The sequence below is a fragment of the Salvelinus fontinalis genome, chromosome 21 (assembly GCF_029448725.1).
Source record: "Salvelinus fontinalis isolate EN_2023a chromosome 21, ASM2944872v1, whole genome shotgun sequence".
NCBI lineage: Eukaryota > Metazoa > Chordata > Actinopteri > Salmoniformes > Salmonidae > Salvelinus > Salvelinus fontinalis.
The window spans coordinates 24,861,183-24,875,959 of record NC_074685.1 but is presented as its reverse complement, the minus strand read 5'-3'; the positions used below and the strand labels follow the sequence as shown (position 1 = coordinate 24,875,959).

At 39.9% G+C, this 14,777-nt stretch overlaps 1 protein-coding gene across 2 annotated transcripts; it reads right to left on the bottom strand.

Moving 5' to 3' along the window:
- Window positions 1-1,484: 1,484 nt before the first annotated feature.
- lhx3 (LIM homeobox 3) lies at window positions 1,485-14,434 on the bottom strand. Of its 2 annotated transcripts, none has more exons than XM_055874396.1 (6): window positions 14,066-14,434; window positions 6,994-7,165; window positions 6,597-6,799; window positions 4,958-5,109; window positions 3,404-3,575; window positions 1,485-3,011 (listed from the first exon to the last, which is right to left on the bottom strand). In XM_055874396.1, exons 1-6 carry the CDS (start codon window positions 14,133-14,135, stop codon window positions 2,593-2,595), a joined length of 1,188 nt encoding a protein of 395 aa, XP_055730371.1. In that variant the 5' UTR covers window positions 14,136-14,434; the 3' UTR covers window positions 1,485-2,592. The 2 variants fall into 2 exon arrangements, with proteins under 2 accessions (XP_055730371.1, XP_055730372.1); XM_055874397.1 differs by lacking the exon at window positions 14,066-14,434 and adding an exon at window positions 10,834-11,173.
- Window positions 14,435-14,777: the final 343 nt, after the last annotated feature.

Sequence of the window (14,777 nt, the reverse complement as noted above, 5' to 3'; positions counted from 1 at the left end):
CTATTGTTAATCAGTGGTCTTGGTATTCTACTCTCATATCAGGGTGAGGGTGGGGTGGATCCTCATGTTGCTTTGTTGCCATAGGTAGATACTTTTTGTAAGACTAGGGAGGTGTGTCTTTTAGACAAACCTCTGTTTTTGCAGAGTTTTTGGAGATGTTTTTTTTTAAATTTCACAAATATTTAGGATTTTTTAGGTTATAAAGCTATAGTTAACTAAAGTCCAGAGTTGTTCATAGTCAGGTCTCCTGGTTCTATAGAATCCAGATTTGTCCAATTATGCCTGTTCATTTGCATTGTCAGTACTGTAGTTCCTGTTGGAACTGCATATTGCTGGAAGATGGTGAAAGCATCCATCTATAAAGAATGTGCAGATTGATGGTCTTTGTCAGAGTGAGGATTGTTTAAATGTACCGTCTGTGATGCTATTCCCAGATGAAACTGCAATGCAAGTCTTTCTGTCACTGGTAGAAAAAATTGAAAGACATTGACGGTCACTTACACAGTCCGAGCACACACACACACACACACACACACATGCGCGCTCCAAGCACACACGCACGCACACACGCATGCACACACTACACACTGTTTAATCTATTTAATTGAACCTGACTTTGAATAAGTAAACAAATTAGGAAATTCACAAGAGGCATTCGATCCCTCATAAGCTAATGGATTGAAGATTTCTATCCCGTAGGGGCATTTGGGCAAACAAGGCACGGTTATCTCCAAATCGACATGTTGACTCTCAGTCTGCATCAAATTTCTGCACTAAAGAGCCGTTGAACTCTTGATACAGCTTTGGTAATTAGCCAGACGGCCAATCTGCAGATTCAACCATGTCTCTGGATTGCTCCGGTTTCCCTACGTTATCTGTATTCTGATGTAAGATCAATGTGATTAATACTTCAGGAAAATTAGGGATGATATCGAAGATTAGCCACCACCCCAATTACCCTAGCTTCTGTCAGTGTTTTGAGAAATTAAGATGTGTATGTACTGTATAGAAAAACTACTTTTTTTGTTATGTCTAACGTAGATAGTGTCACACCTTGATCTGTTTCACCTGTCTTGTGCTTGTCTCCACCCCCCACCAGGTGTCTCCCATTTGTCCCCATTATCTCCTGTGTATTTATACCTGTGTTTTCTGTTGTCTGTTGCCAGTTCATCGAATCCTACCAGCATGTTCCCGTGTTTCCTGTGCTCTAGTTTTAGTTTTTCCTAGTCTTCCCAGTTCTGAACTTTCTGCCTGTCCTGACCCTGATCCTGCCTGCCGTCCTGTACCTGCCTGACTCTGATTTGTATTACGGCTCTTTGCCTGCCTTGACTTACCTTTTGCCTGCCCCTTGTACTGTTGTAAACTCTGAGACTCGTACTATCTGCCTTCTGTGTCTGCATCTGGGTTTTAGCCTGAGCCTTGATAAATAGAAGAGAAGCCAAGACAAAAGTCCATAGTCAACATAATTAAGATCTGATACAAGAGTCAGTGGTCAGTTTGGATTTAGCTGACAAATTTATTAAAGACCTGTATCACTTAATCATCACCAGAGAGAATAAATAAGACATAAAACATCTTCCACATAAACAAACACGTACACCAGCCTGGGTTTCAGCATGCCCAGGTAATTCCAATAGAATGAAACAAACAAGATACATCTGAGAACACACAAATGCATAGAAGTAACTGGACCTCTAGTTATCGGTGGGAGGCGACATCTACAACTTGTCTAGATCCATAGCCGTCAATGTACAAAGTCCTAATATCTGTGGTATTCATGTTGTCGAAGGGGTTGTATAAAAATAAATTCTCCACAATGATAAACCATAATATACATAGACATTTGGCAACAACCAGACACATAAAAACTCTGACTTGTACCAAAATCTGCATCGGTACACTTTTTTTTTTTAAACAGAGAGAAGAATAAGGTGGAAAGCATTGGAGTCTATTAAAATCGAATAGGGCAAAAGTCTGAATTTGCTAAGTTGTCACAACGATATCACAGCTGGAAATTGTGTGTATCTGTGAGCTTCCTCTGGTGTAATATTGATGACACCATAGGGATCAAAAGCATGATGGTGGAAAGTCGCTGTACACATAGTTCAATGGTGGAGGGCTGTTTGATGAGTGCTGTGAAGACTTCAGGCTGAGAGATGGAGTATGTCTGTCTGACCGTTAAAAGTTCAGATTGTAGAAGTGAGGTGCTTTCCTTTCAGAACCTACTCTTGACGATATTTGAGCAACATATCAACACTTCGTCAGTAGCTAAATGATCATTCAGAACAGGCCAGTACTCCATTTTTCTCAGTCTTGTTATCTTTAAGGAATGGTGTGTGAGTTCCAAGTGCTACCATTCATATTTTCCTTTCAGTCCACTCAGATCAGGAGAAATGTAAAATATTAATTGACAGTTCATTGACAGAGAGAGAGTGATCCAAGGAGGGTGAAAGACAGCAACCATCTGACCCGATCTATCTGTTTCACAGGTCTTGCGTGACTGTCTCTTTCCAGTTTTTGACACCCGCAGGAGAAGACACAGAAAAAACACCTTTGAGTCCTTAGACCACGTTGACCAATCAACCCAGCTCATCAAAACTGTCCGTGGTCCACTTCATCCAACCAGGAAGCTGGACTCGCTGGGAAGTCTGGGTAGCCCCCACTGCTGCCAGTGGACAGATCCGAGCTGGGGCCGTTAGTGCCCCCCAACACTCCTCTCATGCCTGGGTTCAGCCCCGGGGCCCCGCCTTGGGTCATGATGGACAGGCCGGAGTCAGGGTAGACCAGGCTGGAGATGAGGGGCTGGTGCCTGGGCAGTGCCTGAAGCGAACCTGGGGACTGGGGTAGGCCGTATGGGCTGCTGGAGCGGATGTCATGGTACTGGTCCTGAGAGGGGACGACTCCATGCTCCAGGGGGAAGGGGCCGTGGCTGCCCCCCATGGCTGGAGATGACTCGCTCAGGCCGCTGTAGATGCCATTGGAGTGACTGAGCTCCGACATGGGTGGCTCGTCTGGAACAAAAGGGAGGACACTTGGTCAGGGTGTGGCATTATAGAAGCCTTATGGAATATAGTGCTGATATTATTAGTTTGATTCTGGTCATTCATATAAAATTAGATTTATAAGATTTTCCCTCATTGGAATTATTTGGGTTTCATTCACATTTGAGTGGGTATAAACCAAAATGTGTGGTTTACAAATGTGCTATGTCCATTTCCACTATGCACTTCAGGGGCTAATAAATCATATAAAAAGAGTTGGTATTATAATTGTGATAATAACTCATTTTTAACATAATTCCTCAAACAGGAACTTAAAGGCGCCCTCTGTATCCCATTCCCTTTAATTGTATTATTGTGAATACATCATCTCAGATGTCTGTCTGTTTGTTTTCCCATCATACCTGTAAAGGAGACCTCAGCGTCGCTGTCCATGCCCTCCTCCTGGATACTGTCCTTGTCTGATTTGGAACTACCGCGCGACCTCTTCATGTTGCGGAAGTACTGTCCCCACCTCTGTCTGCCTGCATCCTTCTTCAGCCTCTTCTCTTTTGCTCGCCTGTTCTGAAACCAGACCTGGAGGACAGAGGTGTTGTATGGTTAGGTACATGTGTTTTGTTCAATTTATTTTAGGTATACAATTGGGGAGTTGGGAATTTCCTGTTGAAGGCAGCTCCTCCAACAAATATCATATTTTTCTAAGTAGAAGCCTTTTCCTACAATAAAATCAAATCAAATCAAATGTATTTATATAGCCCTGCTTACATCAGCTGATATCTCAAAGTGCTGTACAGAAACCCAGCCTAAAACCCCAAACAGCAAGCAATGCAGGTGTAGAAGCACGGTGGAATTATGAGTAAAGTGAAACTGATTTCTTAAAATGAGAAGTCTATAATGTACTGTTACATTTGCAGAGGACACAAGTAGTCCGTTTTATAACATTATCAAATATTTTATCTTTTGAACTGAATGTTTCATTCATAGCCTATTGTAGGACATGCAAAATGGCATTCCTAACCACTCCAGACATCATTTTTCTCTATTCTTTCTTCAGTGCACCTGCTATGCTTTTAAGTGGTCAGGTACATTAAAATTAAAACAAAATAATTTTCAAGGACTGTCTGGGGACTGGGCCATGTCTTCTTTAACGCAAGTGGGAGATTGAAACAGTGGGACAGAACACTAATCTCGGGATCACCATGGCCTGTACAAGATTTATCACACGCTTAATTAACTCCATGACAGCTATAAGTTGTCCTTAACCCTGAGAGCAGACAAGTTACCATGCGTGTTACCCTCTCACTGGGATTTAATACCTGGAGTTGATGTTAATTATTTAAATCTCACGTTGTCCACGTTCTAAATTGTAGCTGTAAATTTGTGTGATAAAATTGGAAACATTTGTATTTTTATTTTTAAGAGACAGTTATGATTGACAAACCATTCAATGTAAGTACATATTTGTTTAAATCTACATCATGCAAAGCATAATTGAATTAAAACAGTTAAAAAATTTCTCCTTTCTACCCCATATTTAGGAAAGGTCTATATTCATTAATGATATGGAGCCAAAGTGAACCCTCTTCACCCCCATTTCCCCTTCAGTGAATAATGAAGCATAGTGGCTTCCTACCTACTTTAAGTGTCCTTGCAAATAAAACGATATATACAGAATGACTAATTGACCATAGTCATCCACAGTAGGGCTCTTTCACAGACAATATGCGAGGCTCTCAGCGTTGTTAACGAGCTCCCTCTTACCATTCTGACTTTCAAGTGTGTAGACTTTTTTTTTTACTCCATCTCACTGTAAATTCAAACCATCAAACCCCAACTCTTCTGTACCTGGGAAGCCATTTCAAGCACTATTTCAAAAGGAAAGCCATGCATGACCTTAGATAATAATACAATAAGGACGCTAATGAAATGGTCTATAATGGAGGGGAATGGATAGTTACCTGAACAACCCGCATATCTAGGCCAGTTTCTGACGATAGCTGTTCTCGTACGTGGCGGGCCGGTTTGGGAGAGTTGTTGTAAGCGTTTTTCAGGGTCTCGAGCTGTTTCGCGGTGATGGTCGTTCGTGGCCTTTTCGCTGTTGAGTCAGCTTCTAAAAATAAAATACAAGACACACAATGTAAGCCATAACGTAAACAAAAATGCACCCCAATACTTTATGCTAATAGGCCTAATATTCGATTCAAAGCTGTATCTAAATATTGATAGATATTCAGTTATAGATCCACCGAAAAGTGTAAGCCTGTTAAAAATAGCTTTTTGCGTGCCCAAAAAATGTATATATAAAGAAATATATATCTGGAAATATAATTTACAGTGCAATGCTTATTAAATAAATGATTGAATTATTTTAATTAGATTATTCAGCATCCTTTGCGAGTTAGAGGTTGTAATTAAACTATTAATGAGTCGGATTACTCGTACAGTTGATGATTTGTTATTATGTGCGTAATTGATCCCAAATATATGCTAACTCATAAGCAAATAAATAGTATACAGACAAAAAAAATGCGAGATCATCCTCCAATGCCCAAGTAATGGCGCCCTTTCATTAACAAAATAAACGTGTGTTTGTCTATGAAAACTCACGTTAACTCCATGTGTAAATCAGCAGTAGATACAGGCAGTAAATTCCGACAAACAGATGGGGCAGATAACACTTGAGTAATACATTAACTATTCACAAAGAAAATACCCAACGTGGATGTCTTTTTGTTTATACAGAGCTTCTGTGAGAGGTCAGTTGTAATTCATTTTTCATTCAATAAATATGCATTTACATAAAATAAGTGATTTTAATCCGAGGCTTTAGGGTAGCCTATGAGTTACTTTAACAAAACATGGTAACCAGCGCTTTTAACACCCTTGAAACAAAACTAATATGTTGTGCAGAGGCTGAATTTAATCTTCTTAGTCACTGTCGGTCTGCTAATAAAATAAAACAAAATGAACTACGTTTTCTCTCTTCAATGCAATTGGACAGGCTTTAGGCCTATCTATACATAGGCTATTGCTATCTATTGGGACGCGGGCTACGACGCAACTAGCGCAGATGGGTCAAGTGTTTATGGGTGACCTCATAGTCTTGGAGATCAAGTTCACAGCTCCAAACAATACATAACGTATTGGGTGATGCGGTGATTGATAACATATTATAGGCATACTCCCTTTTTAACGTTGTAGTTTAGCAGACAGAATGAAATGAAGATGTGGGCCTTGTAGGATTTCCACATTCTTGGATATCGCTAAAATATCAATGACTGTTGATGCATGCGTAATTAGGCGTTAGAATCTAGGAACTCTGATCTTGGGGACCCTAAATAGGTGTGATAAGGTATTTATTTCATTTTATTTAACCTTGATTTAACTAGGCAAGTCAGTTAAGAACAAATTAGTATTTACAATGACGGCCTACCCCGGCCAAACCTGGACGACGCTGGGCCAATTGTGCGCCACCCTATGGGACTCCCAATCACGGCCGGATGTGATACAGCCTGAATTCGAACCAGGCACTGTAGTGACGCCTCTTGCACTGAGATGCAGTGCCTTAGATCACTGCGCCATACAGCGATCTCTCACCTCGCTGTTTGGCGGTCTCGTAGTCAGCCTTGCACACGAGCCTGCTGTCCTCCATCAGGTAGTACTCGTCACCTGTCGCGAGCTGCCTCTTGCACACGATGCACGCGAAGCAGTGCAGGTGGTAAACGAAATCCTGTGCCCTTCTCACCACCTGCGTTGGAGGAATACCTTGCTGACACGCGGCGCATTTGGTCCCAAATCTCCTTTTTGGAAATAAGAAGGTTATCATCAATAAATTGACAAGAGTTTAATCACGTTCATAACCGGTGATTCTATAAAATAGTTTGGCTTGTTTTCAATTAACTATTAGGCTACCTACACACCAGCAATATTTTCAATAATTTGTCGTTCATGAAATAATATGTATTTCATGGGACGGCCTATTTCTAGCACTCACTTAAAAAAGTCTTCTTTGCAGTAAACGCTATCTCCTCGGCTGAAGCACTTGTCCGCTAGTTGGGATTGGCAGTCGCTGCATTTCAGGCACTTGCTGTGCCAATGGCGGTCCAGCACTTTGAGGATGAAGCGGTCCACGATGTGTTGATTACAGCCAGCGCACACAGGAATTTCTGTAGAAGACAGGATAACCATGAAGCCATCTTGAATTTAAACACTGCTTAAGAAATCATGTTGCACCGAGACAAATTATACTGTGATCAAATTGTTTTACGACACAAAATAGCAATTCATACAATTGTCAAATGTAGACATTTGTTATTGCATTTGATTTAGAATAGGCTTATTTGGGATAATATCTAAATAAGGACACTAATTCGATACAAATTATCTAAAAAAATTTGATAAATCATACTTCATATTCTGCATATTATAAATAGGTATATTATTTATACATGAATCATATATTTCTGCCATTTGTTTTTCAGTTGATACTACTAAAACCTCAGATATAGAAATTCGCATCGAAAGTAATGAGTAAATAGAAATGAATGGAAAACACCAAAAGCAGTCTATTTCAGGGCAAATATGAGACCATTTTGTCACTGAGCTAGTATCTAGAATATTGTATATTTTTATTTTCATCGATGTATATTGATTACCATGTAATTGAGAATTGCTATAATTCAATTAAAAAGTTGTAGGCCTAATAAACAAATCTGGTTGAATGAAAAGCATACTTGAAACCATCACCAAAAGGCAGATTTCAAAGAGTGCTTTTAAAGGAAAATTCAACACAAAAACGATATTTGGTATTTGTTTCATTAGTCCATTGTTGATATAGTCCCGAAATGTTTTGCTTGTCAGCAATCAAGTTGACTAGATATATAACTTTCAAAATACAGAACTACAGCCAGTATGATGCATTTTGCATGGGCTGTATTTCTGTATTTTGAAAGTTATATACCTTTAAAACTTGATTTCTGACAAGTAAAACATTTTGGGACTATCAACAATGAACAAATGAAACAAATAACAAAATATAGTTTTGTGTGGAGTTTTCCATTAAGTTTACTAAGGTGTTGTGGACTCTATCAATAAATGTAGGGACATAATTATTTCAATAGTCTCAGATGTAAATACACTGCTGCCTATATATTACAACCATTCATTCGTTTGTCAGCACCATCATCATCATCTTCATCATTGTCGTCGTCATCATCACCATCGTCATTTTTTTCACAACCCATAAATTCGAGTAAAGGCCTGTTTTTTTGTATGATTATCGAAACCTGGCAACATCCGTTAACATTTTCCAAGTGTGGGTGCCAGATGCAATACAAAAGAACAGCGAAAATCCAACTAATAGCATAAAATATTACAAAGACCACAGCCAACACATATTGACTGTTGACTGATTGAGTTATCATGCTGAAACCATGACGTTTGATCTGCGGAATGAATGAAGAAGACATAGGCCTATAAAAAAAACTTCTACTATCACTCCTCGAAAAAGCGCATTCCATGAATTAAAACACTTACTTTGCATGGTAACCAACTGATCCAAGTCCCCCAGACCATCTATAAACGACAGTGGATACCGAAAAACTCTCTCCTCTAAGCCTTTCCCTCTCTCACCGTGTCCCTTACTGATTCAACATACACAGTATGTATGTATCTCTTCTCTCGTTCCTGCAACCATGCATGGGCTATCCTATCCTCGTGTTTGAGGTTACCCACTGGGCACACACTGGTTGCATCAACGTGGTTTCCACCTTATTTCAATAAAATGTACGTTGCACTAAAGTGGAATAGACGTTGAATTTACGTCTGTGCCCAGTGGGTACAACAGGCGCATGGGTCCCTCTCTCTTTAAAACACTGGTCCATTGATTCCCATTTAATAATCACTAGTGATAATAAAAAGGGAAGAAAAAACAAGCCTTCTGTATCGACACAGCCAATCCCCATGTCCAAGCTCAGACGCCCAATCAACGCAGTTTGAGGTTTTACTTTACATCTGGTTTCCAAATCATGCAGAAGCGGGCCCGCTTCGCAGAGTGGGCAAGGAGGGTTTAATTCATGTAAACGAGACCACAGCAACATTTGATCGAAGGTTCGGACATTGAATATGTTGCCAATGTTCCTGCATTCAAATTTTCAAAACACCATCCAAGCCTTTCCCACCATAACGCATGAAATTACGCTGAAAGTGCACACTTGAGTGGATGAGGTGAAATGTGTTTCGATGTCATCAAATGTAGCTTCAGTCACATACCTAATTGCTACACGTTGTGTGTTAACATGAGTTTATTGACAATTTAGATATGCTGATGATACCGTGCACATTAGGCTACTAGAAATGGTTTCGGTGTTGGGATGATGAACCCGACCGTCCATATGGCCAAATTTGCATAATTATATTTTGACTAATTTACACATGACATTTGACAATATCCCTCTGATACCCAATCGTTCCGACGTACAGTTTACAGATAATAGTAAGCCAATGTCTTCATCAAGTTCAGGATTTGCTCTAATTCATATAATTAACTGAACATCAATAGACATAATGTGACAATTTGCAGGCCATTTAACTTTTACAAATAATCCACTCAAACATACCCGCATGGCCAACTTTTAAGCATGTCTTCATCAAGACAATACACGAAAACAAAATGGCCATCTTTCAGCAAACAAATAACTTTTCATTGCAACTTATTATCAAACTATCAACAAACACGTATCGAGTGAGATGCATCACTGGCAACTTAAATGAGGCTTGAAATATTAGCACTTTGATTTATTCAAGTCGAACCACGTTTCATTCGTCTATGGAATCGCATTCCTATTGTTAATTTGTGGGCAATTTATGAAAAATGTATGGAACATTGTTTTCTGGGACCAAGAGCAAGCAACGCACAACAGCGAGGGAGCCACGTCACCAACAGGTGCATCAAACTCATTATTAATTCAATAGGTTCTGTAAAACTAGAATACAACGGTCTAGTCTCACGCCACAATCCAGCGATTTGATCACCTTATAAAAATATTACCAGTATAGATATACGCCCATGAAAGCCAATTCAATCCCTAGAAATTGCAGTAATATTGATAGAAACCTCGTTAAAACAAATACGTTTGTCCCATTTAGGGCAGGTTGTTACATAGTTGTTACAACCCACACCACCCTAAATAAAGAATTCACACTTATCTTTCAACATTTAAGACAATAATGTCTACAATGTGTATTTCTAAACAGTTTACTAAAGCCTTAACCCTCATATGCAATGAATGGAAAAATTGCGACAAGATTAAAACTGCATAAAAGTGTAAAAAATTGCTTTGGAGCAAACAGATAAGACATATGTTATTTCGTAGATTCGCCGTCTTTAGCCTTAATCCTTCGCCATACAGATTTAGCCATAACCCATTGTAATACAGAGGACAGGAGCGACAAGTGGAAAAAACTGAAAAGGTTAGTGTCCACTGTTTCGGCTAACCTCTGACTAGTCTAAAACTGATAGTGTATGAGCGAGTTATGCATGCAAGATAAGCGTTCATTTGTAACATATCCATGTAGGAAATATAAGCATTTCATTTTATTATAAAAATGTTCAGAAATACAAAAGAGGAGACTATTCGAACAAAGTTAGATTGTGTTCTTCATACAGTATGAGATACACGAAGGTGTTGGAATGAAATAAAACAACATCCCTTATTCTGACAAGTATAAACAGCGACAACAAAGTACTGATTAAATATCTGACCATTGTAATGTGCGTAATCAATATCAAATTAGATTAAAACACAAATTGAATCATGCGTTGCCCTGTTGATACCTTTACGTAATTCCTCGCTCTGGGCCAGCAAGGCAAACAGCATCTCCGTGTTATTCGGTGCTCCATTTGGAGAGTTCTGTTCATTATGTCCATCCATTGCTCATGTTCTCCTCACACGATAACGAAAAACGACTGTATTGCTGTGTTCTAGCTGCGCACCTATCACTCACAACGCCATATTATGCAGTATATCAAGAGAAGAATACCACAATTCCACGCACGGTGTGACTGCATACGCTTGAGTTTGCTGTATCCCAGTGTGATGTGCACTGCGCAGGATTACGACGCGTGGTTACCCTAGCGACTGGCCTGTTAAAGCAGGGAGATAGATTATCATCAACGATCAGAAACTTGGAAACGGTGCGGGTACCAAGTGCTCTTCGGAGGGAGGAAAAATGGAATAAGATAACATTTGACTATGGTTTCGGCCATGTGTGTTTAGTTGATGCATGTGCTATGCTATTAAATGCCATTTTATTGCAAGAAGCTCCTATTTAACCTTTAGCTGGTTCATTTACACTAACATATTTTCAGGATCTTATGAAAATACATTTTCACAGCACGAAAAGTAGCCTAAGTGTTTTTAAATGGGACTTTGCACGCACGTTTCTCTAGAACAGTGTGTAGGCCTATTTCAAATCGAATCCCGGCCATAATATAGCCGAAGCTACACAAATAATCAAACGCAAACGAAAATGGAACCTGGCACATATTTTATTTTATTTTTTATTAATAAGTCCTGAAACGGTTGAGTTCGAAAATTCTTTAAGTTAAATAAGTAAAGGTTAAGTTAAATAAAGTGACATTCCAAATATTTGCCTGTAATGGACAGTTTATGTTATGGATACGCAACACAGGGCCTGCTATCGAAGATTCAAATAGGCCTGTACATCATTTTATATAGGTAGCTATTGTACAATTTATTTTGGCCTTGATTGTTGGATTTCTGTGGTTGATGTGCAGTTGACAAGGCAGAATGCAACTCTAATATTTGTAAAACATTCCACCATAACATAGGCCTAGGTACTTATTACAGTATAGTATAGTTTTAAATATGTTTAATTCGTTTTTTACCTTTTCTAAAATGCACAATAATAGAACGACGTGAGGTGACCCCTATTTACAAAAAAAAAAAAAAGATCGAATACTAGGAGGCATATGTCACAAGAACCATTAGCCTACATAGGAACATAATAGGATCCCATTTAATAATAAATAGCTTGATGAAATTAACACTTTTCGTTTGAAACATCTGGATGAGATGACAAATATTCCTTTACCAACGTTACTGTTATATTTGACAGGTATGATTTAATTACATGCACTATTTTATATTAGATATTTTGGATGTTTCACATATTATATCAACCATCGCACTCATGGTATCTTATTAACTCAAAAGCAAAAGCATCTCCTCAACTTGACGTTGTATTGGGGTCACGGTAGATAACACTACATTCGTAATAAAACCAAATCTACAATTTCCATCACGTAACGAGAACGTATAAACCTGGCGCGCGATTGACACACTCGTGCGCGCGCACACACACACAGCATATTGTAAAACTATGGCCAATGCTGACTTCACAAAGACAACTGTTTACTTAGGGGAGAGATTGGCCGTTCAATAACATGTTGATCGAGGCAACACCACGATGAATTTTATCGACACTGATCTCAGGCGCAAAAGGGCGCCTTGGGAAATCACGAGTAGTGCCATGGCTGCGTGGACCCCTGATGAATCTAAAATCAATGCCCCATTTGCCAGTATTTTCTGAGTATATGAAATACATTTTGGTGAAAGGTGTGGGATGCTTCAGTGCTCCCTCTTACATTTCAGCTATATTTTTATGTGCTATTGATCGCTCCCTTTTGAGGGGCGAGGAGACAGTAATGGGGTAAGATGAGAAATGCTCTATGATCAACAAAACAGAAAAGTGATCCGTGAGAAAGAGGCGGACATGGGCTAGTGGTTTAGTAAAGAGATCGTTATTGCTTTTATTTCTAAAACCATTGCTAATCTATTGGTTTTTGATTTGGCCATGGAATAGCCCACTTACAAGCCTTATTCATTTCCCCGATACGTAAGGCAACACAATATATCTTGTGGCATGGAAATACTTTATTAGATTCATAATTTACAAAAATGAAGTAAGACTACCATTGCTACAAAAATGCTGCAAATTTTCGAACAATAATTTGTGCCTGGGATGAGAAGGCTATATTAATAACACCTCACACAACGAGTAGCCTAAAGGCCTAGATGTAATGGAATAATTCACAAACCACATGCCTACTGGTCTACATGGTTTACAGTATGTTCAAATAAACAAAGTTATGCCAGGCCTTTTCAGACAGACATTTTCTGTTTGCAAACTTTTTACGCATAGGCCTATCATTTCAAGCGTTTTTGTGTGTAACGGACCTCAGGTGCCGCACCTGTCGAAGGGAACCTGACACTTGTTAAGCATTCTGCACAGGCTGTTGACTAGGGAGGGCGGGGGGCGGCCTGTGTGCAGCCGAGCTGTCGCCTTGTTGCGTACACAAGTGGTTGGTGCAGAAGCGCTCTGGTGGTCTCGTGACTCGCGTGACAGCCAAGAGAGATGGTGTGAAATAACAGCACACGCATAACATCTGTTCTTATGATTTCCAACAATGCAGCTCATTATGTATTCATAACGTCTCCCGCACGCAGGGAAACATAAATTAAAGCTTTAATGTCCCACCTCGAAACAGTATGAATACCCTGTTAAATTGTATTAAACTGAACACACATTTAGGTGTTATTCGCCCTATTCGCCAATTTAATGAAATACATTCCATTCGATGTGTAGCCTATCAATTTTTCTCTTTTCACAACTTCTCCCGTCTTGAAAGGGAAAGCACAGCTCACTGTAACTCTTCTTTCAGCATATAATGGTGATATGTCAAACTCTTATTTCAGAAGTTTAACTGATGATGATAGGGTGTGCTGTGAGATACAATGGGCTATTTCATGCATGTTTGGATCCTGTCGGTAAAACTTTGAGCTGCAGGCGGAGCCCCCGCTGTGCTGATTTGCTGTATAGCTAGATATTTCATAGCTAATTATGAGCCATTAACAGATTACATGGGACTAAACGGCGTCAAATAGACTCGATGGTAGGCTGGCTACATTTCCATATAAAGTTAATTTAAAATATCGATTAGAAGTGCAAATGACTCCAAACAAACAAGAACGCCGGCTTCTTACCTTGACCTGTACTGTATCGGGAGAAATTCACGGGATTTTGACAACTTGATCCAGGATGTTCAAGCAACATTCTGAGCAGTGATGCTTTCAGCTCAGATGAACATACAATCAATCGGAGGTTGAGATAGGCCTATACAGAGGAAAGGAAAGCAAGATGCGCGCCTGCTGAGCTTAGGCTAATGATAAGTGATTATTAGGAAAAAATTAAAACAAAAACGCATGATCCTATTTCTTTATCCTTTGAGAGTCACAAAAATAACGTGGTTGTAAGAGGCTAAAGTACGCCTGTCGACCTGGTCTCTCTGCGTCGGTCACCCTGCAAGGAAACTTTGAGAATGCAGCAACTTGCTGTTTGATTCCGTGTGTTGGTCGAGAGGAGATAGAGAGAGGGGGTGGGGATAATGCCTGACCATTACCAGCGTCAGCTGACCCCAGGATGGGACGTGTGTTCGTTTTTAACGTAACAAAAGTAACAGCTGGAGTCGAGATGCCGGGTGTGGCGCGTGGAGGACTATGCTCTGTCCACGGTGCTGAAAAGGGGAGTTTCTGTATGTGCGCGAGGCCGGAGGCGTGTGTTGCGTGTAACCCCCCCACCTCCACTCCACTGTCTTCAACCCTCCTCTCCTCCTCCCTTCCCTCCTTATCCATTTAGAGGTACACGTGTCCATCTTTCATCGTACACAATAGGGTAATGGGCGATTCGTCGGGACAT

Excerpts from the sequence above, each read along its gene's own strand:
- lhx3 (XM_055874397.1), bottom strand. The coding sequence starts at position 10,930 with ATGGATGGACATAATGAACAGAACTCTCCAAATGGAGCACCGAATAAC. Across the intron at positions 7,166-10,833 it reads GAGCGAGGAATTACGTAAAG|AAATTCCTGTGTGCGCTGGC; the intron begins GTATCAACAGGG and ends TGTCTTCTACAG. Across the intron at positions 3,576-4,957 it reads TAGATATGCGGGTTGTTCAG|GTCTGGTTTCAGAACAGGCG; the intron begins GTAACTATCCAT and ends TCTGTCCTCCAG.